At 41.7% G+C, this 26,898-nt stretch overlaps 2 protein-coding genes across 4 annotated transcripts in view; one reads left to right on the top strand and one right to left on the bottom strand.

Moving 5' to 3' along the window:
- cd276 (CD276 molecule) overlaps nt 1–546 on the bottom strand; it is a 179,675-nt gene extending 179,129 nt beyond the window's left edge. Inside the window, exon 1 of one of the 2 annotated variants that reach the window (XM_084337199.1) lies at nt 407–546. The gene's annotated coding sequence lies outside the window, so the exon portion shown is untranslated. Of the gene's footprint in view, nt 1–368 lie in introns of both variants that reach the window. The other variant, XM_084337198.1, reaches the window with a different exon arrangement.
- Nucleotides 529–26,898, top strand: ubl7b (ubiquitin-like 7b (bone marrow stromal cell-derived)). Of its 2 annotated transcripts, none has more exons than XM_084337197.1 (11): nt 529–665; nt 4,346–4,526; nt 4,640–4,759; nt 6,464–6,549; nt 8,277–8,361; nt 8,464–8,521; nt 10,185–10,318; nt 10,433–10,482; nt 12,069–12,245; nt 14,053–14,166; nt 26,514–26,898. In XM_084337197.1, exons 2-11 carry the CDS (start codon nt 4,352–4,354, stop codon nt 26,652–26,654), a joined length of 1,140 nt encoding a protein of 379 aa, XP_084193323.1. In that variant the 5' UTR covers nt 529–665; nt 4,346–4,351; the 3' UTR covers nt 26,655–26,898. The 2 variants fall into 2 exon arrangements, with proteins under 2 accessions (XP_084193323.1, XP_084193322.1); XM_084337196.1 differs by lacking the exon at nt 529–665 and adding an exon at nt 3,619–3,650.

Genomic DNA, 26,898 nt, shown 5'->3' with positions numbered 1-26,898 from the left:
TATTGTGCACTTTTCGTCCAACTGGGGGCGCATCCTGTTAGATCCCATTTCATTCAAAGGTACACATGGGTGAAAATGTAGGAGACAAACACTATTCGTATGTCCCTGCTTTGTCTTGAGTGGAAACAACTCTCGTAGGCCTATATAGTGTAGTAGTAAATAGTAACTATAATGTTGCGAAAACAGTTCCCTTGAGTTATTCTTCAGCTGTTGCTTGTATTTTGGAAACACCCCGACTTATAATGCAGAGCTCTGCTCTTTCAACAATACGATATTACACCACCACGTTGAATTTAGCTCATAACAACTGTATAGCTTAGATTTAGATTTGTCTTATTATTTTCATACACATATGTGTCGACTCTTACCATATTAGGGGGAACCCAAACAAAATTAAATCACCAACCATCCAGCGGCAGTGATTCTTTCAGCGCAGTTTATATTCTTGAGCTTCTCATTCTTCTCATAAACACTTGGTCAGATGCAACAGATTGTTCTTTGGTAAAAAGCTATTTGATCAATCTTAATGATGTCTTTGTTTTCCAGGAGAGACGGAAATTACTTGGGACGTTTCGCTTCACTGAAACCACTCCTTTGACCGCTTTGTGCAGCAGGCTGGTGTGTGATGTGATGTCATACAGGGGAAAGTCTTCCCGACCCCCACGGTAATACGAACCGTTATACGTCAGTGTAACACTCTTTAGGCTACACCTACTTTTTAAGTAAAGCTTTTTATTTTATTTTAGAAAATACACGCTACCATTGTAACCATTGAATGAATGAATGAACACTTTATTTAACAGATTGCAGAATGGGTACATTACAGTACGGCTCAATACATACTTTGTTAAGGGGATGCAGACCTGAGAAATACGTTTGTCTTGTTTCCATCAGGGTCCCCCATTTTCATTTCATATAGACATTTATGACATACACAACATACATGACATTTATGGCATAGGGACATATAGGTATTTAGTACTGATACATTTGTGACATAAACGGTATTCAAATATACAGTACTGTTACCCCTAGATCCTGACAGAGTATATACATATGATGGGGAGGGGACTGTACATTAGGAGGGGGTGGGTGGGTGGGAGAGAAATATACATACAGCGGGGAGGGAATACATGCGGTGGGGAGGAGACTGTCTATTAGGAGGTGGTGGGGGTTTTGGGCATTTACGGTGGCCAGTTTCGAATTGCAGACTCCCGTAGGTGCTCTTTAAGAGCGGTTTTGAATGTGGGCAGGGATTCACATTCCTTTACAGCTTTGGGTAGGGCATTCCACATTGTTGTGGCATAATTGCGAAACGTGTTTAGTCCCTTGTTTGAGCCGAATCTGGGTTTAACATGATTTGTTGAGCTTCCTCTGGTGTAGTGGTTGTGGTATTCACTGACCTTTTGGAAGTATTTTGACATGTACATGGGCACCCCGGTCGTATAGTGTATCTTGTAGACCAGGCCCATTGCAAGTTGCTGTACTCTGTCGTCTACTCTAACTCTAAGCCATCCTAGGTTGTCAAAGTGGGCAGGGGTGAGGTGGGTTCTGGGGTTCAGGTCAAGTAGTAGTCTGACCAGTTTGTTTTGTGATGTTTGTAATTTTGTTTTAAGCGCCTTTGAGGTGCTTTGGTACCATGAGGTACCATTAAGATACTGTATCATAACACAAGCCTGTTCTGATCACTCAGGTGTGTAGTAGTAGTGGGCCATCACCAGAACACAATGATACAATGTAATAAACTATTGACTATGACTATTCCTCTGTGATGTAATAATCTCAATCTCCCTTTTATTTGTATTCTATTCATTTGTGTTCAAGGAAAATGTGTTTCTGGAGCAATTTGTAAGGCTAAATTGTATCATAAAGGATTATTAAAACAGGGGGTGTCACAAACAAATGTCAGGGATCACCAAATAGTTTCATGCAGACATGAGTCGTCATGGATAACAAGACTATGCAGCAGGAAACTCAATCATGGTGTTTTGAGATGTTGGTTTCCAACCATTCTCCTCTTCACACCCATTTAAATCTCAAGAGTACAAAACAATGAGAGGTCCCCCCCCCCCCCCCCCCCCACTCCACGCCAACCAACCCCCCCCCCCCCACCCACCCAACCACCTCCAATGTACAGTCCCCCCCCACCTACCCAATCCAATGTACAGTTTCTACGCCTAATGTATATACTCTTTTCTTTCTGGACTCTTTTTGTATCACAAACAGTACTGTAATTGCAAATCTGGTATGTCATAAATGTATAGATGTAGCAGTACTGTCTATCTGTATGTCATGTATGTCATATATGTTACGATGAATTGAAAATGGGGGACCCTGATGTAAACAAGACGAAAGTCTTTCTCTGGTCTGCATCCCCTTAACAATTGTATGTATTGAGCTGTACTGTACTGTACCCATTCTGCAATCTGTTAATAAAGTTTTCATTCATTCATTCATTCATTCATTCATTCATTCAGGTTCGTGTTTTACGTCCACATAGTCATACTAGGAAAATATATTGTGAGACATTCTAAAGAGCATTCATATTCAGCCACGACAGCCGGCCTACAGGCTATCTAATGTTATGTTGTTAGACCAATATGCCTACACGCAGGCTATGTTGTTGTGACCTTATTATAGATGACTATAGGGATTACATGGTTTAAAAACATGTTTTCACTCTCTAGTAGTTGATTGACTGATACAAGGAAACACAAGGCAACAATAAATTTTAATGATATTTGTTGTATTTTGTGTCTGTAATTATATGTGTAAAAACACTGGAGTAAAAACATATGATTTTATTATGATTTATCTTTTCCATCTGATCAAATTCTTCAATAATGTGGGCGAATAGGTAGGCTATATTAATAGTTTTCAAAGTGGGGAATAGTTTATTTCACTAATTACATATTGTTCCATACAGTGACAGATGTGGACTTCTGGATTGAATCATGACAATAAGTAACAAAAATATCTTCTCAGATGGGGTCCTTGGCCAATTGTGTGAATGAATGAATGAATGAAAACTTTATTTAACAGATTGCAGAATGGGTACAATACAGTACAGCTCAATACATACAATTGTTAAGGGGATGCAGACCTGAGAAAGACGTTTGTCTTGTTTCCATCAGGGTCCCCCATTTTCAATTCATATAGACATTTATGACATACACAACATACATGACATTTATGGCATAGGGACATATAGGTATTTAGTACTGATACATTTGTGACATAGGCGGTATTCAAATATACAGTACTGTTACCCCTAGATCCTGACAGAGTATATACATATGATGGGGAGGGGACTGTACATTAGGAGGGGGTGGGTGGGTGGGAGGGAAATATACATACGGCGGGGAGGGAATATATACATGCGGTGGGGAGGAGACTGTCTAGACTGTCTAGACTGTGTATACATGTTGGCATGATACAAAACACAACTGGGGCTTTAATATTTATTTGAAAGAAATTCTGACTAAAAGACAAACATTACAATAATGCAACGCTTTGAAAATAGATACTTTATTGAAATCGAAAAACGACTGCTGCAAAATGTATTTCCGGACTGGTGACGTGTGATGACGTATATTTCACGTTTATTTCATGACAAACCCGGAAGTGAATAGACTGTCAACAAAACAATGGTGAGTGTGCGATTCGCCCCTCTTGTTGTGTGCAAATATGCAGTTATCTAGATGAGTTTCATATAATAGGCGTTGTTATATAGTGGTTTTTGGTGCACGTTAGTAATATCACACATTAAAGCAAACATTTTATGTATCGTTTCACATCGTTCTGCCTTAAACTGTAATCATACTAGCTACTTACCTCAAACTATAGTCGACCCATACAACTCTGTATGATAGATAGCCATGTACAATAATGTTGTATATGATATATATGCATATTTATCGTATATATATTTTCCACATCTGTCTGAATATACCTACATAATAATTTGTACATACCTGTACTATATATCTGTACATATGCCTACCATTATACCTGTATCGCTGTACATAATAATACTGTACATACATTAGATTAAGATATTTACTCAGTAGCTTTGTTATATATATTCAATTTAATACGTTATACTGTATATTACACTGTATATTACACACATGCCCTGTATATTGTTAGTGCACTTTACTGTTACACATACATCTGATTAGAATTATCACTCAGTAAAGTAGCCTCATGTAAAGTTAAGTACATGTGAGACATTGTTGATTTTGTTGGACAATTTCAACTAACAAAGGCACATTTATTAGCCTTTCTATTCATCTTTGTTTAGCCACACTTGTGTTCTCATCATGTCTTGTTTGTGTAAAAACAGCTAGAGATGACTTCCTCAGAGTGGCACCTGTCTTTGAAGCTGGTGGATCAGCCTAAATCCATGTTCCACTTCCCGGAGATGATGCCAGGAGATGTAACACCTGGAGGGTACAGAGTCTCTACCCTGAAACAGCTTGTTGCTGCACAACTCTCTGACTCCATCCAAGACCCAGATTTAATCGGTATTATCATTATCATCATCATCATCATCATCATCACCATCATCACCATCATCATCTCTACCTTGCAACTAAAAAGTGGTCTGTATCTAAAATGTGGATATTCTTTGTGTCAGAACTGGTCCACTGTGGCCGGAAATTGAAGGATGACCTGACACTGGATGCTTGTGGAATTCAGCCAGGATCCACCTTGCACATCCTGAGGAAGACTTGGCCAGAGCCAGAAATGAACCCAGGTATATATAGTTTTACACCATGACAGATTAACCCAGGTGTATACAGTTCTACACCATGACAGAGATGAACCCAGGTATATATAGTTCTACACCATGACAGAGATTAACCCATGTATATATAGTTTTACACCATGGCAGATATTAACCCAGGTATATCTTCTACCATGGCAGAGATTAACTCCGGTATATGTAGTTCTATCATGGCAGAGATTAACCCAGGTATATGTAGTTCTACACCATGACAGTGATTAACCCAGGTACTGTATATGTAGTTCTACACCATGCACTACAGTACAATGGCTTATAGCAATGGTTTATCATGTAACAGTTTGCAGTGTTAACTTAGCAATATGTTTTCTCAGGACCCAAAACTATTTTAAGCTACTGGACTACGATATTTTATCCAGGCTACCATTTGTTGCACAAAATGGTGAGGGCTGTGGCAACTTCTAACTTTTGATACCAGTTACCCCAGGATCATTTCAGGACCAATATGCATTTTCTCCTGATGTGCCTTTGGGTCCTGACCCTTAACATTGGTGGCCATACAGTGGCCATAGCAGGGGTTTTCAACTTTTTGCAAGCCAGGGAGGGTCCCCTCACAAGGACAGGTGAATGCTAAGGACCCCCTTCTGCATATATATTAATTGGGCTAGACAGATATCGGTCAGCTGATATTTTCAGCCAATATAAGCATTTTACAGATCTCTGAGCCTGTTCTGTGTCTGGCAGTGCTTTGACAAAATATAACTTGTCTCTCTGATCTCATTGTATTTAATATATCACACAATAGAAGGATGCTGTGCGTCTTTAAATATGTCTGATGATTTTTACCAGACAGTAACCAATGAGTGAGGAGAGAGTGAACAAGCATTTGATTTTGATATTTTACTGAAGGTGTTTAGAACCTTAAGTGGATTTATTTAAACACAGAATATTAACAATAGAAATACATTATCTGCAAACAATTGAACCATTGTACTGAATAACATGTACATTTTAAACTATTTTGGACAGCCCATGTATTTTCAGTTGTGAAATCAATCCACATCACTTGTAGTGTGAATGTGATATATCACCAGAAATTACTCCGCCTCTTTTTTTAACATTTTGTCATTTAGCTGACGCTTTTATCCAAAGCGATTTACAAGTTATGTACAACAGCTCAGCATGAAGGCTATAACTCTTTCAGCGAAGTAACATTGTTCATCAAAAAGTGTTGAACTTGGGTGCAACAGGCTTGAGTGCATAGTAGTAAAGACATTTTAGCATAGTGGGTGGTAATATAGGCAAGGAAGATTATTTTGTGGCAAAGTGCATGATAGTAAAAGACAGTACAAAGTTTTTTTTTTATTTTTTATTTCAGATATTGATTGAAGTGTGTTTTTAGTGTTTTAATTCACTATCTTTAGATAATAACGTTTGAAAACATTGTTCCTCTGAAAACGTCAAACAGACGTATATGTCTTATATTTTTCATCTGAGATACTCAATTGTGAAAAATAAAATAGTACCTAGGTTTTCAGAACATTAAAGCTTTTAATGGACCCCTGTGCAATATCACCTCAGACCACTAGGGAGCGCACATCCCCAATGAAAGACCCTTACAGTATCACAAACCGTTTGTTGAAGCTTTAAATACCCACAGAACATTATTCTACATGTACATACTGTGATAACTTTTCTTGTCATTCTCTTGTTTAGAACCGGTGAACAGAGCGACTGCAGCGAGGGAGTTCAGAGTGTTCCATGCTGCTCTCCACTCGCTCAACTCTTCTTACAGAGACTCAGTAAGTACAAGGCAATGAAGGCATCAACACTGGTCCTCTGTTATTGACCTTTTTCAATAGAATTGCATTGCTAGGGAAACAGCCAGGGCTTGAGCACTACTCAAGTAATTAATTTGAGTATTCGATCTGGGAAAACATTAATTTACATTTACATTTTGTAATTTAGCTGACACTTTTATCCAAAGCGACTTACAAGTTCTGTACGACAAGTCAGCAGGAAGGGTACATCTCTATCAGTTGAGTATATTAGGAAGAGTGCATGATAGTAGAGGACAGTAAGAAGGTTATTATAATTTTTTTCTTTTAATTTCAGATATTGATTGAAGAAGTGTGTCTTTAGTCAATAGCGAAATATTGTTTGGGTTTCAGCTGTCCTAACTGTGGTGGGAAGTTCATTCCACCATTGTGGAGCAAGGACCCAGAATAGGCGGCTTCTCTTTGATGACCCTCCCGGGTCTCAGATAGGAATGGGTCAGAGGCGGTCAGAAGATGTAGAGCGGAAGGGTCTTGAGGGTGTGTAGCTAGGGACCATTGACCGGAGGTAGGCGGGAGCCGTTCCCTTCACTGTGCGATATGCCAGGTCGAGGACCTTGGAGCGGATTTGTGCGGCGATGGGGAGCCAGTGCAGGTCCCTAAGAAGTGGGGTAACATGGGCTGACTTTGGTAGGTTGGAGATCAAGCGGGCAATGGGTTCTGAATGAGTTGAAGTGGCTTGGTGGTGGCGGTCGGTAGGCCAGCAAGCAGTGCATTGCAGTTGGGTGGCTTCTTTTGTCAGGAAGTGGCAGATCCTTCTGACATTGCTCATGAGGAATCTGCAGGTTCTGGTTGTTGCAGCAATGTGAGCGGAGAAGTTCAGCCGGACATCAAGGACAATACCAAGGTTATTGGCGGTCGGGGACGCGGCCACAGCTACATTCTCCACTGTGATGGAAAGGTTGGTCAGCCGGGAGGATTGGGCGGCAGGTGAAGCAGGTGTAAGTCGCCATCCAGGCGGAGATGTCGGACAAACAGGCCAAGATCCGGTCAGAGACATGGATATCTGAGGGAGGAAAGGAGAGGAAGAGTTGAGTATCGGCATATCAATGATACGAGAAGGCATGAGAGATTGAGACGTGATCATGTTACCCAGAGATTTGGTATAGAGGGAGAAGAGGAGGGGTCCAAGGACTGAGGGGGACACCTGTCTGAAGGGGGCTGACAGGGTCCCTCTCCATGATACTTGGTAGGAGCGGTTGTCGAAGGTAGGATGTCAGCCATGCCAGCGCAGAGCCAGCCACTCCTATTCCTGTGAGGGATGCGAGGAGGATCTGATGGTTGACTGTGTCGAAGGCTGCCAACAGGTCCAGGAGAATCGGGATAGAGGAGAGGCCCTTCGCCTTTGCTAAGTGAAGAGCAGTGAAGAGCCTCTGTGACTGCTCGTGCCCATCTCTAGTATTCGCAAACACAGCAACAGAAGATAAACTTGGGACCCATTTAGAATGTTTACGTTTACAAAATGTTTTATTATTAAAATAAATTACTTTTAGCCAGGTCGTGTTTTTGTTTTTCAGTTGAATTATATTTAAAGTTCAAAGAAACCCCCCCCCCCACCTCTTTTTTTAATACAAGTTCAATAAATGCATGTTTCCAAAGTCAATGATTAATCGTGTTAAATAATTGTGATCTCAATATTGACCAAATAATTATTTTTGCCGCCGTAATCGTAAAGCCTGGTTCCCCCCACCCAGGTGTATAAGATGCTGACCAATAAGGAATCTATGGACCAGATCATTGTGGCCACACCAGGGCTTAAGTCTGACCCGGTATCACTAGGTAAGCCTTGATGAGTCTTGCTCCTTAGCCTGATAAATCTTCAATAATAAAATGTGTGAGTAATAGGATGTCATTTTAAAATGCCGCTCTTGATGCCTACAGGAGTGCTTCAAGATAAAGACCTCTTTGTGCAGTTCACAGACCCCAACATGCTGGATGTGTAAGTGTGGTTTTGTCTTTAATAATTCCTCCATGTTGACAGCCAGATCATGTAATGCATGATTATTACGTAATTTAAAAATAATTAAAATTAGATAGATTTTACTCTGTGCTTATGTCCTCACTAGGTGAAAACTTGGAGCAAAAACAGGGTCCCTGAAAATTGTATGCTTTGATAAACATGTGAGGAGGACACCACTTTCACGTACCTCCTCCTCGCACCCGTTCCTGATTGGCTACAAAGGGGTGTAACCCGGCAATCATAACTTTGTTAGGTGCAGCAAGAATGTAAACAAACATGATTTTAATGGCGCCAGTTTCCAGGAAAGGTTTGCCAAACTTGCATAAAGATAACTAACTATGGATATTGTAGCTGAAATGTCAAATTAATCTACATGGTCATTTGATCATGCTTTTACTTGTCACATAATGATTCATCTTTAGATGAAGTTTGAAAGCAAGAACAATAAATCTGGAAGAAAACATGCTGCATATTTTAAAGGATGGCAACACCATTTAGTTTAGCAGAGCCTCAGGGAAACCAACATTCATCTTGTTTAGCAGAGCCTCAGGGAAACCAACATTCATCTCATGTAGTAGAGCCTCAGGACAACCAACATTAATCTACTTTAGCAGAGCCTCAGGACAACCAACATTCATCTCATGTAGCAGAGCTTCAGGACAACCAACATTCATCTAGTTTAGCAGAGCCTCAGGGCAACCAACATACATGTCACTTGCTACTGATTGGAATTGGCATCGCTGTGCAGATATTTCTGTTATGGCTCCTGAAATCCAGTCTTTGGAAACAGCAAATATCCCCACACCATCGCTTTTTACAATCGGAAATATTACAAACAAATCCAGCAGGAACAAACAGTACACCCAGTGTCTTCAGTCTCTTTTAGGAGGTGTGACCATGTGGCCATAACGACTGTTTTTAACAGTCACAGGGAATGTGGAAGGGGTAGTGCACACCGGAGTCGGTAGTTGATGCAGGAAAAGCTGGACAAAAATAAAAGTAGCGTCACCTGAACCGAGCAGTGCTAGCATGTTCTCCATCAGCTCTGTAGGTTTACTGTCCCCCAAATCCGTTGAGGGACAATAGGCGCTCTGCGTCGGACAGCTGGAACAACCGCAACAGCTGCTCTTTGAGCACATTGTATTTGCCGACTGCTGGTCGTTCTCTCAGGAATCCCATCACCCGGCGAGTAGTGGAGGAATCCAACGCTGTGACTACATGGTAGTATCTGGTGTCATCCACCGTGATTCCTCAGAGGTCAAATTGCGCCTCAATATGTTGGAACCACAGGGCCGGATCATGTTGACTGCAGCCGCAAACACTGCGGGAGCAACGGCCGCTGGATCTGCGTTATCGTTCATGTTCAACAATCAGGGTCACCACTGGGGAAGTTAATAAATAAGACGAACAGACAGAGTATTGAGTCTCTGAGCTTTACTTCCAAACAAATCCAGCAGGAACAAAGGTACAGCCACTCCCCTAAATCACCTCCTAATTACCGCCCATTACCACCCAATCAGTGTCCATTCTGAGGTGAGACACCTCCATCTAGTGTCCACCACAACATGTTGTTTCATAATGTTGCCCTCCTTCAACTGTCGGTCTATAACTGGTCTGTACTGTTCTGTCTACCTCTTTATAGCTTGATGAGTTCCCATCCGGCGCTGGTCAATGCCATCATCCTGGTCCTTCACTCTGTGGCAGGCAGCATGCCCGCTCAGTCCAGTACCAGCTCATCCCGCAACGTCTCTGCTAGCTCCTACAGCGACATGCCAGGTGAGCTGCGGGCGTCATGCTGACTAGTGCAGCAGTGGGAGGTGATTGGTTCTATTATGAATGTTGTTGATACACAATCTGTTGATCTTTGGCTTCCTGTCTTTTTCGGGGCAGGAGGGTTCATGTTCGAGGGCATGTCTGACGACGACGAAGATTTCCAGTCTGTGAGTTAAACCTGCTCAGATCTCAACATCTAGTTTAGCAGAGTCACACAGTGAAAAGGTCACTACATACAGTAGCTGTATGTTTTTGTATAGTTAGTATATCTAGGATAGTTTAGTATACATAGTATAACTGTATATTGTATAGGATATTGTATATAGGACCCATTACCTTTTAATACTTTAATCGCCGGGGTTAAATTCATAATTTACCATCCCTCGCCAGCCCTATTTAACATGGAGAAGTTCCCCTTCTTTGCAGGGCTATAACTTTTTAAATTCTATTGCTAAATTGCCATTATTATGGCCCATTCAATGTCCTATATGTATTGTTCAGGGTGTAGCAACGTTAAACTTTTTCATTCACATATTCATACTAAAATATGGTCTAAAGTATAAGTATGTTTTTATCGTTTTCTGCAGCTTTCTTCAGAACGTGATTTATAGCCCCAAATGCATTATATTGATGATCAAATACAGTTTGGTAGGAATCTGTGCGAGATAAAAAGTTTCAACTGGACGTGGTTCTAGACGTTTCTACACATCATCTGATGATGACCGGATGGGCGGGGGATCGTTTATAATTCCGTGGGTAGCGTTAGATGATTCATCCAGAGTGGGTCATTATGTTCATCAGATCAGTTAGTAGGCCTATATAAGACGTTAGAAAATAACGCTGAATCTTACCGTGGCTTCCTCGCGCCGCTGGCAGATGAGCGTGGAACAGATTTTTTTCTTTTATGGGATGTAGAAATGCCCGATCCATTTCCAGGTTGTATAATAGTATATACGTCCAAATAACGTTGTTTATTGAGTTAGGGCGAGCGATCTATTATCCAGTGTTTCAAGATGGAGTCGCGGGAGCTATAGCGAGTGGTCGGACCACATATGGATGAGCACTACCGGTTCAAAGGTTAATTTCCGGCTGGCGATCTGCCGGTCGGCCACCAGATGTAGAAATGCCCGATCCATTTCCAGGTTGTATAATAGTATATACGTCCAAATCATGTTGTTTTTTCGAGTTATTTGCACCGATCGATGTTCACTGTATCAAGACGGAGTCTCTCTAACGATAGCGAGTGGCCGGACCACATATGGATGAGCACTACCGGTTCAAAGGTTAATTTCCGGTTGGCGATCTGCCGATCGGCCACCAGATGGCGCTCTTGAACCGCAAGAGAGTTGAGAGGAGATCAGCAGTGTGTCTCAGGGCTCCGGAAAGGAAATATGATTTCGATGACAGATTTTTGAAATATTGACATCAAAGACGAGTTACGGCGTCTTCGGCAGAATGAGCATGGCTAGGAAAGACAAGTTCCTGCGTTTTCGGCGATTAAAGTGTTAATTCGTAAGCTTAAGCATTGTATTGTATTTTATCTTAGTACTTTTTATCATGTCTATTTTATTATATATTCTATTTTATTCTATTATTTGTTTTGTTTTTTTGCACAATTAAGGCGGGCATGGCCACCTTCATTTCACTATATGTCTTGTGTAGGTATGTGACGAATAAACCTCTTGAATCTTGAATCTGTCACTGACTGCGTAGAAGACGTTCCTCTTGACACCATGTGTTTTTTGTGCGACAGGGAAACCAAGCGGGCCCCTCCAGTAGAGCCGGGGGCTCCGGCGGGGTGCGGCCGGTGTCCCTGGGGCACAGCGGGGCCACGGGGCCTCGGCCGATAACACAGAGTGAGCTGGCTACCGCCCTGGCACTGGCGAGCACCCCAGACAGCAGCGCGGTCACTCCCACCACCGCGAGTCAGGTGAGTCTCAGACACTGTTTCAATAGCTGACACAAACAAGTATCTCTGTATAGTAGGGGTGGACGGTATAAACGGTATTAATTTGCTCTACGGTATGGATTTTGACTATACCGTGTAACCGGTAGAGCAGCTCTAAAATAGCAATGACGTCATGTAACCACAGCGCGACTATTTCAATCGCATTTGCCCCTAAAAATAGATAGAATTAGTCATAGATAATAGATATGTGCAAACTGGAAAAAGTTATTTAGGAGGCTTCGCGCAGTGGGCGTGTCAACACGCAATTGTCATTTCATAATAAACACATATCACCGCGGCGCACAGCAAGTTTCAATTTCAGTTCCTGGCATTTTTAACCAGTGGAGAAAGGTAAGATATTTCCCTATCGTTTTTCTTATATGAATTATTCTACGTTAATAAAACATACCTGGTGATCAACTACAGTTTGCTGTAAACATTACGATATGTGTGTAGTGTTATGATAACGACGGCTGCAGCGGGAGGACGGCTGCAGCAGTGGATCTGCGAATAGCATGCAGCTGCAGAGCCGCAGAGCCAGGGGCTCTTTCAGGTCTGGTCACAGGCCCGTCAAACAGCGCCCCCCCACCCAACGGCTGAATTGCCAATGGCTGAATTGGAGTATTGCACTGTGCTGCACAGGGCGCTGAGTATTGCACAGGGCGCTGTTGAGCGGGCCTGTGACCAGACCTGAAAGAGCCCCTGGCTCTGCAGCTACATATACTTCTAGCAAAATCCAGCATCCAGCCCCGCTGTTTGCAATGGGAGCAGGAGTCTCGACTCGGGACTTATTTTATTTGGAATATAATGACTTTATACGCAAAAGTAGCCTAGTTTTAAGTTAAAATATTATAAATCGACATGCCTTGAGGATGTCATTCTTTATATAGCCTGCCTATCAGGCAAAAAAAATTATTCTAACAGAAACACTGATACCGTGATATATACCGTTACCGTCTATGCTTCAAATTATACCGTGATATACATTTTAGACCGTCCACCCCTACTGTATAGTCTGTTCATGGTCTTGTGTTGTAGATTCCATGTCAATTTTCAATGAACCCTCCAACATTATGGGAAATGCACTTTAACTTTAGAAGATGGATACCAATTTCCTCTCTGTGCGTTCAGTAGAAAGCTATCCGGCTGCAAGCACAAATTAATGGAAGCAGATACGGACCAGCTAGCTATTGGCTAAAACACCTTTCCCTAAATTTTAAGCTAGGCTAGTGGTATCCGCTTCCATGTCAGTATCATAGTGTGTATAAGTATTATTACATCATCTGCCTAGCTGTCATTGAAATGCAAATGTAGTGCGGTGAACGAATACGGTTATTATATATGGTTATTATATTCACTACATCCTGGTCTCTGGATACTGGAGACACTTGATTGTTAATTCTTATTATCTATAATATTCCTCAGATTATTATTTCCATTTTCAATGTATCTGCTTATATTGTTATTGCAGTGTGAATTTCTCCATGTAGGATTAATAAAGTATCTACACAAACATGCACACATACACACGTTTGTACTCACTAAAATTAAATATTGACACATAAATGACTGAATTACATTTTTGGTGATATGGTTTCAACCTCACTAGGTCGCCAAGATTAGCCAAGCTGAAAGACACACAATAAACAAGTTTTGTAACACAAAGGTGTATTGCTATTTAGAATCAGAATCGATTTTAAATGAGATAATTTAAATGAATGAAGAATCAAATGTAAATGTGATATTCCCAAAGATTCCCACCCCCTAATAATCTCTGTCCTATATTCAGGCGGACCCCTCTGGAGTCGCCCCCATGCCGGCCGCCGGGACCCCAGTCAGTAACGATCTGTTCAGCCAGGCTCTACAGCAAGCTCTGCAGGCCTCCAGTATGTCTGCTCTACAGGTGAGACTCCTCACCAGGACAGAACACCACCTCCTTCACCCAGACTCCTCACCAGGACTGGACACCACCTCCTTCACCCAGACTCCTCACCAAGACACCACCTCTTTCACCCACTGGGTAGAATACTGAGAATATCAGGTAGAATACTGAGAGTATCAGGAATGTATGAAAGTCAGTGGCTGACTTTCATACATTCCTGATACGCTCACTATTCTACCTCATACTCTCAGTATTCTACCTGATATTCTCAGTATTCTACATGATACTTTCATTATTCTACCAGATACTCTCAGTATTCTACCTGATATTCTCAGTATTCTACACGATACTTTCATTATTCTACCTGATACTCTCAGTGTTCTACCTGATACTCTCAGTATTCTACCTGATACTCTCAGTATTCTACCTGATACGCTCAGTTGTCTACCTGATACTCTCAGTATTCTACCTGATACTCTCAGTATTCTACCTGATACTCTCAGTACTCTCAGTAGTCTACCTGATACTCTCAGTATTCTACCTGATACTCTCAGTATTCTAGCCGATACTCTCAGTATTCTAGCCGATTATGTGTTTCCCCTAGGATTTTTTTCAGGGGGGGTGGTAGGCCCCCCAAAACTACTAGTGTTGTCACGGGGCACGCGTGTCACGGATACGTGGTGTCAACAGTGTCGTCATAGATGCGTGCAGTAAGGCGGTTGTTAGTATCGGTGCATTTCTCTACACTGAGCTGAAATGAAACGATTGCACATAAATTAGGTAAATAAATATTAACAATATTTATTTACAACACATAAATTAACTTATTTACAATTATACATACAGTAGTGATAACACACATATGAACTATTTACAATACAGGGAGGCACATACAACACTCATTGTAACTGAGGGGTACAATTCCCTGACTGTATTACTAGATATGATACTTACTACCACTACCTTTGTACTTAATATTCGGCCACCCAGTACTCGGCATAAATATATTATGATGAACACTGTCACGTAGATGAAACGGATCCAACACAAATGTACGAATTAGAAATAGGTCTTTATTTCTACACAGCGATGGTGTGTAGAGCAAGCACTTAATCAAATCAATCACATTTATGAATGGGAATTAGTATGCACTTTTATGGCAAGAGTATTCGTCGGTATATCAATAGAGAATGTCCAATCTCTGAAGGCGCAGGTGGTACATATACGACCTGGAATAGTTTAAGGAATAACAGCAATGATACTTTAATGATTATAGGCTGGATACACTAGGGGGGGTTAATCCGGTCGCTTGTAAGCCGACAGGAGTAGGAAGGGGGGGGGGTAGAATCCGGCTGCCTCATCCGGCCAAGGGTATCCCAGGTGAACCCACTGTAGTGCCGTTCAATGCGCCGGCGATCCTTGGACCACAGATGAAAGCAGGTGGACTCTCTGTGAGCCGGCTCTCTCCGGTCCACGGGGGAGAGACGTGAAGCGACCTCGTCTTGCAGAGCGTCTCCTCACCTTGCGTCCTCTCCAGGGGGGGGGGTTCCAACACACGGCAGTGTCGGGGGTCTTTATCCATGGAATAATCAACGTATACAAAGCATAATCCGTGCCTGGGAAGGCGGGCTGTCGTCGGTAGAATAATCCGGTATACAGGTCCACTCGCTCGTCGGCTCTGGGGCTCCTCGGGTGCAGCTTCACGTGGGGTCAACCACCCTGGATAAGCAGCCAGTTCTCTGCCCGAAACGATGGGGTACTGACTACGGTAGTATTCTCACCGCACGAAGCACTATATATTAACAGACTATTATTAGCTTAATAGACTACGTCCAACTCGACGATATAGTGCCAAATATGACTATTCAAATATTAATATACACGATGTCTCAATACCGATGGTAGGCGAACTTGGCCTTACTCCCACACGTGGCGTCGCGGGGAGGCTTTACGTCTGTGACTCTATTGGAGGGTAAGAAACTGGACTGAAAAGGAAGTCCTACTTTAGTAGCGCAGTATATATACGCACTATGAACAAATAGTCCCATTAGTGGTGCGGTAGCCAGATTCCTACGCGGAACTAGGACTTGTTCGTACATGTTGAGCGGTACGTTTGAACTGGGTCTGAGGGGTATGGCAGCCTGGCACCAAGGTCTCGACCAATAGTAGAATGGAGACTATTATGGGATGTTCAGTAGGCTAGAATGGATATTCAATGCATATTGTACAAGGAATATACAAGGGATATCAGGGAATATTAGAGAATATACAAATACAATTAAATATATATATATAAATAAATATATATATTCGGTTTAATCTGGCCCTTCACAACACTCATAACTATTTACAACCAGCGTCAGAGCGAGCGCACTCAAGTTGTTCGGAAATTCTGAGGGCTCAGAGTGCACACTGGACGCTCTGACCAAAGAGTCTGTTTATCAGAGCGGAGCAGATTTTCAGAGTGAATTTATTAACTCTCCTTAACTAGGGCCTTATGAAATCCGTTTTATCTTTTCCTGTTTTCGGATATGAATTTTCCTGTTTTCGGATTTCTCTGTTTTTAATTTTCCTGTTATCGGATTTCTCTGATTTAATATTTTTTTCCTTTGGATTTAACCAAAAAAAACAATACAAAATTATGTTTTTAACTAACTTTAATAACAGTACATCTGCAAACAGTGCCAGTGTAGTTCAATGTTCAGTGCCAGTTCAGTTATGAGGTTTCTTTTTTTGAATTCAGTTCAATTCAACTGCCAGTGCAGTGCAATACCTAAATAATAATTAAATAGTTAAATAATACAAAATAATGATTAGTTTAAAAGAACACACACACACACACACACACACACACACACACAGAAAGGGAGAATGGCTTATATCACCTATCCAGTTCATATATCAACTATCCAGTTTGTTTTTATAGTATAACGTTTGGTTACTTGAAGGAGAGAGAGAGAGAGAGAGACTGAGACTTGTTACGAGCAACGCTAGTCAGTCTCGGAATAGACCTGTCGCTAAACCACACCCCCTTTGAAAACTCGGACAAGCAAAGCCGACGTGAATGACTCGTTGACGATGGCCGCAGGCAGCCCCTTTCCTGACTGTGATGCAAGCCTTGCTTCACAGTCACGAAAGGGGCTAGGCAGCGGGAGATTTACCACAGCAGGTAATAGACCTGTTTTTTAAAGATAACACAAATATTTCATCTAGAAGCAGACAGAGGGTTACAATATGCAGTGGAAAAGTACGTTCATGAGATACACATTTACCTTAGACCTCCATGGTGATGCAAGCATTAGCTATATATAGATACCGTCTCAAGCATTACTTACAGTTGACTTGATTGAAGATTACAAGAACTATGACGATAATCCATGATTACTACTATTGCTGATACATTTAGTTTAAGGCTAGTGGGCCAACGCAGTATACGAGCTAGACCCGACAGTTGTGTCACTAGTCACTAGAATGAGGAAAAAAGTGAGAGCTGTCACTTGCCAACAATCCTCCTCCATAAAGGGGTGAGACGTCAGAGAATGGTATGCTGCACATTCTAGTGTACATCAGGTCAAATGATTGATTACACTAACTATAAATGTATAGTGATAGAGACCAAAGTAAAAATACCTAATAATAAAATAGACCTAACTAATAGGGGGCGACAGTGGCTTGGGAGTAGAGCAGTCGTCTGGTAATCCGGAGGTTCCCGGTTTGATTCTCGCTCCTCCCGGGCAGCGTGTCGAAGTGTCCTTGAGCAAGACACTGATGAGCAGGTTGGCACCTTGCATGGTTGCCTCCACAGTTGGTGTGTGAATGTGTGAGTGAATGGGTAAGATGTGAGAAACAAATTGTAAAGCGCTTTGGATAAAAGCGCTATATAAATACAGCCATTTACCAAAATACCTGTAAATCACAGTATATGGGTACAGGACATTTTCTTTTTCTTATAACACTAAGTATAAGTTATCTTTAATATAAATATAAATAAATGCATATACAACACATTCTCAAGATAGATCACTCTGATTAGAAAAGAAAACCCACAACTAAAGTGTACATAAATAGCCACTATTTTTAATATATACAATAAATATACATGGATTTACAGTTACACAAATGGATGTACGATATAAACTGGAATAGCGAACAATATCATGTGTTGTTGTGATACATCTATGGTAATTTACCATTATATTCTTGTAGCCAAATGAATGCTGTGACGAGGCTTAAAATTGATTTTGTCCCAGGGCGGCTACGTGGCGTAGTGGGCAAGGCGCTCGCCACGAAATCTGGAGACGCTGGGCTCGGCTGTTCGAGCCCAGCGATCCACATTTGCTTTCAGTTTAGCTGGTCGTCCGTACTAATACACATTGGCCGTATTAGGGGGTGGGAAACTGATGGGTGGGGATCGGGCGTTGTGGACAGCGACTCCTACAGGTCGGTTGGTGCGCCTGCGCAGTAGAATCAGGAAGTGTCGGGGGCAGCGTGAGCCTCCCACGCGTTACTCCTCGCCACTGAGAGATCGAGCTGCGCAGGTGAAAAGATGCGACTGCTGTTACCTCAAGTACCGGAGGGGACTTGTGCTATGTATGACTTAGTCCACATTGCAGCCGGCTTGTGGGAGGCAGGAAACAGCGTTCGTGACAGGGGAGGGTTGAATTGGATGATACGAAATTGGGATGGGAGAAAATATAGAAAAATGGGAGAAAAAGTGGATACATTTATTTTTATTTTGTCCCAACCCCAGACCCATAGTTCACAAATCGAATTAAAATGTTATCGCTGGATGCACATTGTCAATCTCCTGACCCGTTAGTCATAGTCACAACATTTGCTGTGCTTATTGATGACCCTTGGAAGGAGAAACATGTTGATTTTGGTTGCCCTTTCTTCTAGTACCTCCATTATGGATTAATAGCCTGGTCTGTTGACATTTGCAATAAGTAGTAGATGCCTATAGAATATGTACTGTACTTTTACTTTTGAAACTTAATACAGTACTGTAGTGATTGTAATGGTACATAATTCACCCACGGACCTATTGTTAGGAACATTCTAGAAAATTAGTGCCGTCCGAACATTCTGGAACGTGTGTGATGTCATGGCAGTACATTCTAGAACCTTTAGTTCTGCCCGATCATTTTGGAACGTTGGTGATGATGTCATAGTAGGACCTTCTAGAACCTCTAACATTCCTATTAAGCATTCTTTAGCTTTCTAGTAATGTCCACCAGGGTAGGTTCTGTTCATAACCTTTATTTACCAGGGTAGGTTCTGTGTATAACCTTTATTTACCAGGGTAGGTTCTGTGTATAACCTTTATTTACCAGGGTAGGTTCTGTGTATAACCTTTATTTACCAGGGTAGGTTCTGTTTATAACCTTTATTTACCAGGGTAGGTTCTGTTTATAACCTTTATTTACCAGGGTAGGTTCTGTTCATAACCTTTATTTACCAGGGTAGGTTCTGTTCATAACCTTTATTTACCAGGGTAGGTTGTGTATAACCTTTATTTACCAGGGTAGGTTCTGTATATAACCTTTATTTGCCAGGGTAGGTTCTGTGTATAACCTTTATTTACCAGGGTAGGTTCTGTTTATAACCTTTATTTACCAGGGTAGGTTCTGTTTATAACCTTTATTTTCCAGGGTAGGTTCTGTTCATAACCTTTATTTACCAGTGTAGGTTCTGTGTATAACCTTTATTTACCAGGGTAGGTTCTGTTTATAACCTTTATTTACCAGGGTAGGTTCTGTTTATAACCTTTATTTACCAGGGTAGGTTCTGTTCATAACCTTTATTTACCAGGGTAGGTTCTGTTCATAACCTTTATTTACCAGGGTAGGTTGTGTATAACCTTTATTTACCAGGGTAGGTTCTGTGTATAACCTTTATTTACCAGGGTAGGTTCTGTGTATAACCTTTATTTACCAGGGTAGGTTCTGTATATAACCTTTATTTACCAGGGTAGGTTCTGTTTATAACCTTTATTTACCAGGGTAGGTTCTGTTTATAACCTTTATTTACCACTAGCTGGCTCTACTAGTACTAGCCCTGCTATCAATCCAGTCCAGAGTATAAGCTAACGTTATGATGCAGAAAGCTAACCTTATGATGCAGAAGGCTAACGTTATGATGCAGAAAGCTAACCTTATGATACAGAAGGCTAACGTTATGATGCAGAAAGCTAACCTTATGATACAGAAGGCTCACGTTATGATGCAGAAAGATAACCTTATGATGCAGAAATATCTGCGGTATCGTTACATGTTGGCAGCTAACGTTAGCTAACTGGGCTGGATATAAGATAGCTAGTTCGCAGTCAAAGTCAAACGTTAGCAAACTAATAGTTTGGTCTACGTTTCTAATACATGCCGTCAAATATTATGTCTTTATGAATTGACCTTACCTTTGAGCAAACATAAGTGTCCTTGGTAATGGTCTTCACATTCAGTTGTGTATGTGGTCGACGACACAACATAATCCACCGCTTGCACTTCTCTAGTTTTCGTTTGGGCTTCGGAAAAGTTATGAAATATACTCCTCCATCCAGTCTTTCAGGGTACCTGGTCTCCGAATTACAGGTACCCCACGCACAGCGTTTCACCATCGGATATTAGGTATATAATAACATAAAACTGAACTCTGAACAAGAGATATGTAATGTAAATTACCTGAAATTATTCAGTTTTTTTGGGGGGGGGAAACCCTGCGTATATCGGTATCGGTTGATATCGGTATCGTAAATTAAGAGTTGGACAATATCGGTATATCGGTATCGGTAAAAAAGCCAATATCGAGCATCCCTAATTATTATTATTATTATTTTACCAGGGAGGTTCCTAGTACAACCACAGTCTTTCTGCTGTTGGTCACTCACCAGCTTCACCGGAGCAGTTGGGGCTTGCTGCTCAAACGCTGGGTTATTCATTGACTGCCTGCACATACAGTAGATCTTTTCACGCCAGGGATTGAACCAGCGATCTTCTGGTCACAAGCCCCGCTTCTCTCGCAGTTAGAACACAGCTGCCCAGTAAATCCTCTTTATCTCCAGATGTTGTGGAAGCGCTGCATTTTAATGATCATGTTTTAACTTTTATGTATTTTTTTTATCAAGTTTCATGATAATGTAACACATGCAGTAATTCCACTTCCTGCCCCCCCCCCCGCCCCCCCCTTTCCCCCTCCCGGTTACACGTATGCTAATTAGACAATAGACCTCTCACGGGTGACGTATTTTCTGGCTTCTCCTGAGTCTTCAATGTCTGCTGCAGCAGCTCTACGAAAATGCATGTACTATTAATAGATCACTCCTAGCTTTGTCTGTGGTTCATGCAGCTGTGGTCCTGTGAACAAAGCCTTCTGATTATGTAATTTCTCTCTCTCTGATAAGACAGGGGATTTGAGATTTTAAGCGGTAGTTTAAAGAAAAAAATAAAAAAAAAAGGAAAGGCTTAGCCAAAACTAGCTTAGCATTGCAGATCAGGTCACCCGACGTCACCAGCATCAGTGCATTCTCTGCAACAATCAGTCATTTAGGGTTAGCAATTTGCCTTAACACATTGACCGCCGGGGGTTGTGCCCATCTCTTTAGGGATTAGTGATCATTGTCCTATGGTCTGTGTTAGATCCACAAAGCTGCTGAAATCAAGACTGCGTATTGTTCAAAGGAGAAATCTTAAAATCTTTAACCCCCAAACCTTTTTGGAGGACATTGCTACTAATAATAGTCTATGTTTAGCAGGGTCTGATAATGTGCAAGCTGCACTAAATTCTTTTATAAAGACATTTAATTGCTTTGTAGATAAACATGCTCCTTATAAAAGGACTAGGATTAAGGATAGGGTGGCACCGTGGTTCTCAAGTGAGCTGTCAGCATTATTTTCTGAGCGGAACTCTGCGTGGTCACGTGCTAGATGCACTGGGGATACGCAAGACTGGCTTCCTTCAGACAACTTAGAAATAGAACTACTGCAGCTGTGAGGAAGGCTAAATCTGATTACTTTTTAGACTTAGTCTCGAATTCCTACTCTAACCCAGCTAAATTCTGGGGTGCAGTAAACCTGTCAAAAAATAACCCTGCTACATTGCCATTGTGTATTAATGTGGCTGATTGTAAAATCTCGGATCCTCAGGAAATTTGTCTTGCTTTCAATAAACACTTCATTGAGGCTGGGTCCTTATTTGACAGGTTGTCTACTGGGCTGGCTCCACTGGATGTTGACTCTGACCCTAGCCCAATCTTCGATCATGCCTCGTGTGTACCTACATTTTCCTTCCAGCCATTTTCATCTAGTGAAACTCTCAATATCTTGCAATCCATAGACCCTAAGTGTTCTACTGGTCTGGACAATTTAGACAATTTTTTTATAAAACTGGCAGCCCCTGTCATTTGTGAGCCATTGTCACACATCTTTAACCTTTCTATTGCATCTGGCATAGTCCCGCAAGTTTGGAAATCTGCCAAGGTGCTCCCCTTGCATAAAGGGGGGGATAGGGATAAGATGGATAACTATCGTCCTATCTCCAAACTATCATGCCTAGCCAAAGCACTGGAGACCTTGGTAAACAACCAATTAAAAACCTTTTTCTCAAGTTGCTCAGTGCTAAGTACTCACCAATCAGGTTTCAGAGCAAATCATAGTACTATTACAGCTGTTACTTTGGTCACTAATGACATTATTTCAGCCCTGGACAATGGGAAGCATTGTGCAGTTCTCTTTGTAGACCTCTCAAAGGCGTTTGATACAGTAGACCATCACTTGCTTTTGAATAGTCTAGCTAGCATTGGCCTGAATAAAGCCGCTTGTGCGTGGTTTCAGGACTATTTATCTTCAAGGTGTCAATCTGTGAATTCAGGTAACTTTCAATCTGATTTCCTGCCATTGTCTAAGGGTGTACCACAGGGTTTGGTATTGGGGCCGGTCCTCTTTACAATCTATATTAATGATATTGTTTCTAGTCTTTCATCACTAGCAGGTTGTCAGGCTCATCTTTATGCGGATGATACAGTTGTCTACTGCATTGCGGATACTGTTCAGGAAGCTATTGTGAACCTGCAGCTTGTGTTTGACACTCTCCAAAATGCTCTAGCTAAGCTCAAGTTAGTGCTTAATGCTAGTAAAACCAAGTCTATGATGTTTTCTAGAGCCAGGGTTATAGATTATGACATGCTACACCTAACAACAGCAAATGGTTTGTATATTGAAAGAGTTAGTGAGTATAAATATCTTGGTATATGGCTGGATGATAAACTTTCTTTTAAATTCCATATAGATAACCTAGCTACAAAATTACGGCAAAAGATTGGTTTCTTGTACCGTAACCACGCTAGTTTTCCTATGTTCTGTAGGAAAATAATTGTACAGGCTGTTTTGTTGTCAATATTGGACTATGGTGATGTCATTTACAGGCATGCGTCTGCGTCTACATTAAGGCCTTTGGATTCTGCCTACCACTCCGCCCTAAGATTTATTACGGGTGACAAATATGATACTCACCATTGTCTTTTGTATGAGAGGGTAGGCTGGCCATCTCTCTCGTTGCGACGTAGTTATCATGGGTATCTTTTTATCTACAAAGCAATTATTGGCAAACTTCCACCTTATATTACATCTTTGTTGGTCTGGAGTGCTGTCACCTACCAAACTCGTTCGAATGATCGGCTTGTGCTCAGGGTGCCTCGAGTTCGGTCTGAGCTTGGCAAGTCTGCCTTCTCCTACGATGCTCCATACACATGGAATACCCTGCAACAGACTCTAAGGCTGCGGTTACACCTTTCGTTTCATTTTCATATCATTGTCATATGCGTTTCGCCGCGACGTCGTGCGCCTCGAGTCACACTTTCGTTTTTTTTTTTCGTTTTTTTCACCTGAGAACACTGATGTAGTACACTGCCAAAGCAGTAGGTGGCAGTAGGTGGCAAACATGAAGGCAATTTCAACCAATCAGAACTTGAATGTGCCAATACACTTCCTGGAAGCTCCAGCAAAGAAAATGTCAACAAGGCAGGCGCCTATGGGCGCCACCATCTTGCCTATTTACTCAATGCAGCAATTCTTTTTCAGCAAAGCCTAATAAAAGTGCAATAAACAAAACGGATACATTCACTGTGTGTTCTGCCTGTCATTTGTTGATGAAACAAAACTAACATCAACACAAGTGACCACCAAGAGCGGATAGTTTAGTCTAAAAAAAGATCGGTAGCATTGTTAGCTGCATGCTAACGTCAATGGAATTTGCCATTATAACAGTATAGCATTGTGGCTAGAAGCTAACGTTAGCTCACGCTACTTAGCCAGCACCAAACTGATGATATCGGGAGCTATCAGTGGTTAGATAACATTAGAGACAACGCTGTGTGTATTAAACAAAGGTGAATAGATGACTGGGCCATTTTGTTTAATGCTTGTTAAGTTGAAAGAGGAGCTTTGAGCTAACCGGGTTTGATGGCTAACACTAGCTCATGTTATCCAGTGGCAGTGCCAATCGGTAATGCTAGCAGAATGAATGGATGTAAACTTTATTTAACATATTGCATATGGGTACAATACAATACGGCTCAATACAAACAATTGTTAAGGGAATGCAGACTGTTGTAGCTTGGACTGGGGTCCTTATAACAATAACTTGACAACACATAGTAGCTGCAGCTATTTGGTTTGGGACAGCTCTGCTGTCACCGGAAGGGCACGCAGATGGTATCTACTGCGCATGGGCGTTTTCGCAACAACGGCTCATGCAGACTACACGCTGTTGTCGGCGCGTTTTTTAGCGGTTCTCCAAAACGCAAACACAATTTAGCGTTTCAGCCGTATCCACAAAAAAACGCCAAAAAACGCATTTCTGTGTAATAGGGACATGAAACGTATTCAAAAACGTATAAAAAAACACCACAAAAACACTAGTCTAACCATGGCCTAAAGCTCGGAGCATTCCCGTCATTCATGGAGTTTAAAGGCATTGCACTTGACCTATGTACTGAATCATGTAATTGTTTTTAATCCATCATTGTAGTAATTGTAATTCATTGTAATTAATAACTTATGATATTTGTGTCCTTTGTTAACTCGTCATCACTGTAAATGAGGGAAACCTCAGTGCTTTCACAAGTATAAATAAAGGTTTGAAATGAAATACCCCTCTCTGCCACCGTTAAAAGCCTATGGAGATGTTTACCTTCTTTGCAGGGCTATAACTTTTTAAATTGTATTGCTATATCTGCATTACTATGGCCCATTCAACATCGATTATCTATCGTTCAGGATGTGGGAACGTTATACTTTTTCATTCATACATTGTTGTGTTAATACCTTCGAGAATATAAGTATGTTTTTAATCTTTTCTGCTGTAATTCCAAAAACGCTAGTTATAGGCCCAAACGCATATGATAGATTATCGATTGGCGTTTCTTTCCCATACACGCTATATTAAAAAATTAAAATGTATATGATCGGTATACATTATGCTTCATCATGCGTGGAGGAAAGGAGGGGGGGGGTTGTTTATAATTCCTTGATCATCAGTAACGGCTTTATGTAGTATGGGTGATATATTGATCAGATGGTTTGCAGTGAAATGAATAAACAATCGGGTTGAAAATAACGTTATATTCCTCTTACCGTGAGCCAATGAGACTGGTGGTGAAAGATCCCAATTATTCGACGCCGATCGCCTAGGTCCATTTCCGGTTTGTATGGCGCAATAAATGGCGAAATCATATCGATTATTAAGTTTAGAAAGCGATCCATATGTACTATAGTGTCTGTCAGGAGTCCCGTAGCAAGATGTGACTGCCGGAGGAATTTCCTCGATGCACCAATGACACTTCCGGTTTTTGCGAGAGTGTAACTCGCCCGACCATCCACCAGGCGGCGGTATTGAGCCGTTGCAGTCCCATCTAGGGTCCCGCTAGGGCATTGGGGGTTGGGTGGATGAATTATGAATGCCATGGCGAAAAAATGAAATATTGATCTCAAAAACGCTGTACAGCGATCTTGGCGGTCAACGCATGGCGGGCAATAACGCTGAAAAAGGGATTTTGGCGACCAATGTGTTACAAATGTAAACGTTACCAAAACATAATGTAAAATGCAATTTTCCCCATTAACCCCACATGCAGTATCAAGGACAACATTACTGGTAAACGGGAAATAAAAAGACCACTCGTATATGCTATAGGCGGGGGGGGTGGGGATGCACCAGGGCTTGATGTCATAATGACGTGAATGTGTGAGAGGTTTATGGAAGATGGTCCCTAGGATGATGATGATAATAATTCCCATAGGATACATGTGATGCAGTGTATCTGGCTGGTGTGCTATTTAAGGCCATGGTGAAGTGTATCTGTGTTATTGTTTCCTCAGGGCCGCTGGCAGTCCCAGATGCAGCAGCTGAGGGACATGGGGATCCAGGACGAGGAGCTGATGCTGCGGGCGCTGCAGGCCACAGACGGGGACATCCAGGCCGCTCTGGAGCTCATCTTCGCTGGAGGCCCCGGGCTCTGAGAACAGGCCCCAAGACAGGGGACTTTGGGGGGAGAAGGGAGGCCAGGAGACCCCCTGTCCTGGAGCTCAGAAGAATGTTGGTCAAACTACCACCCTGTAATTAAACAGACACAATGCCTTAAGACGGGCAAAGACCTTTCATTACCTCTACAATTACTCTTGAAATACAGTTTCAAATGGGCCCATGTGACAGAACTTGTAATAAAGATAGACATGCCGAACTTAACGAGAGCTGCTTCTATTT

This window comes from Notolepis coatsorum, assembly GCF_963971535.1.
Source record: "Notolepis coatsorum genome assembly, chromosome: 20".
NCBI classification, from domain to species: domain Eukaryota; kingdom Metazoa; phylum Chordata; class Actinopteri; order Aulopiformes; family Paralepididae; genus Notolepis; species Notolepis coatsorum.
The sequence above is the reverse complement of the archived record's forward strand: the minus strand, read 5'-3'. Positions and strand labels throughout refer to the sequence as shown.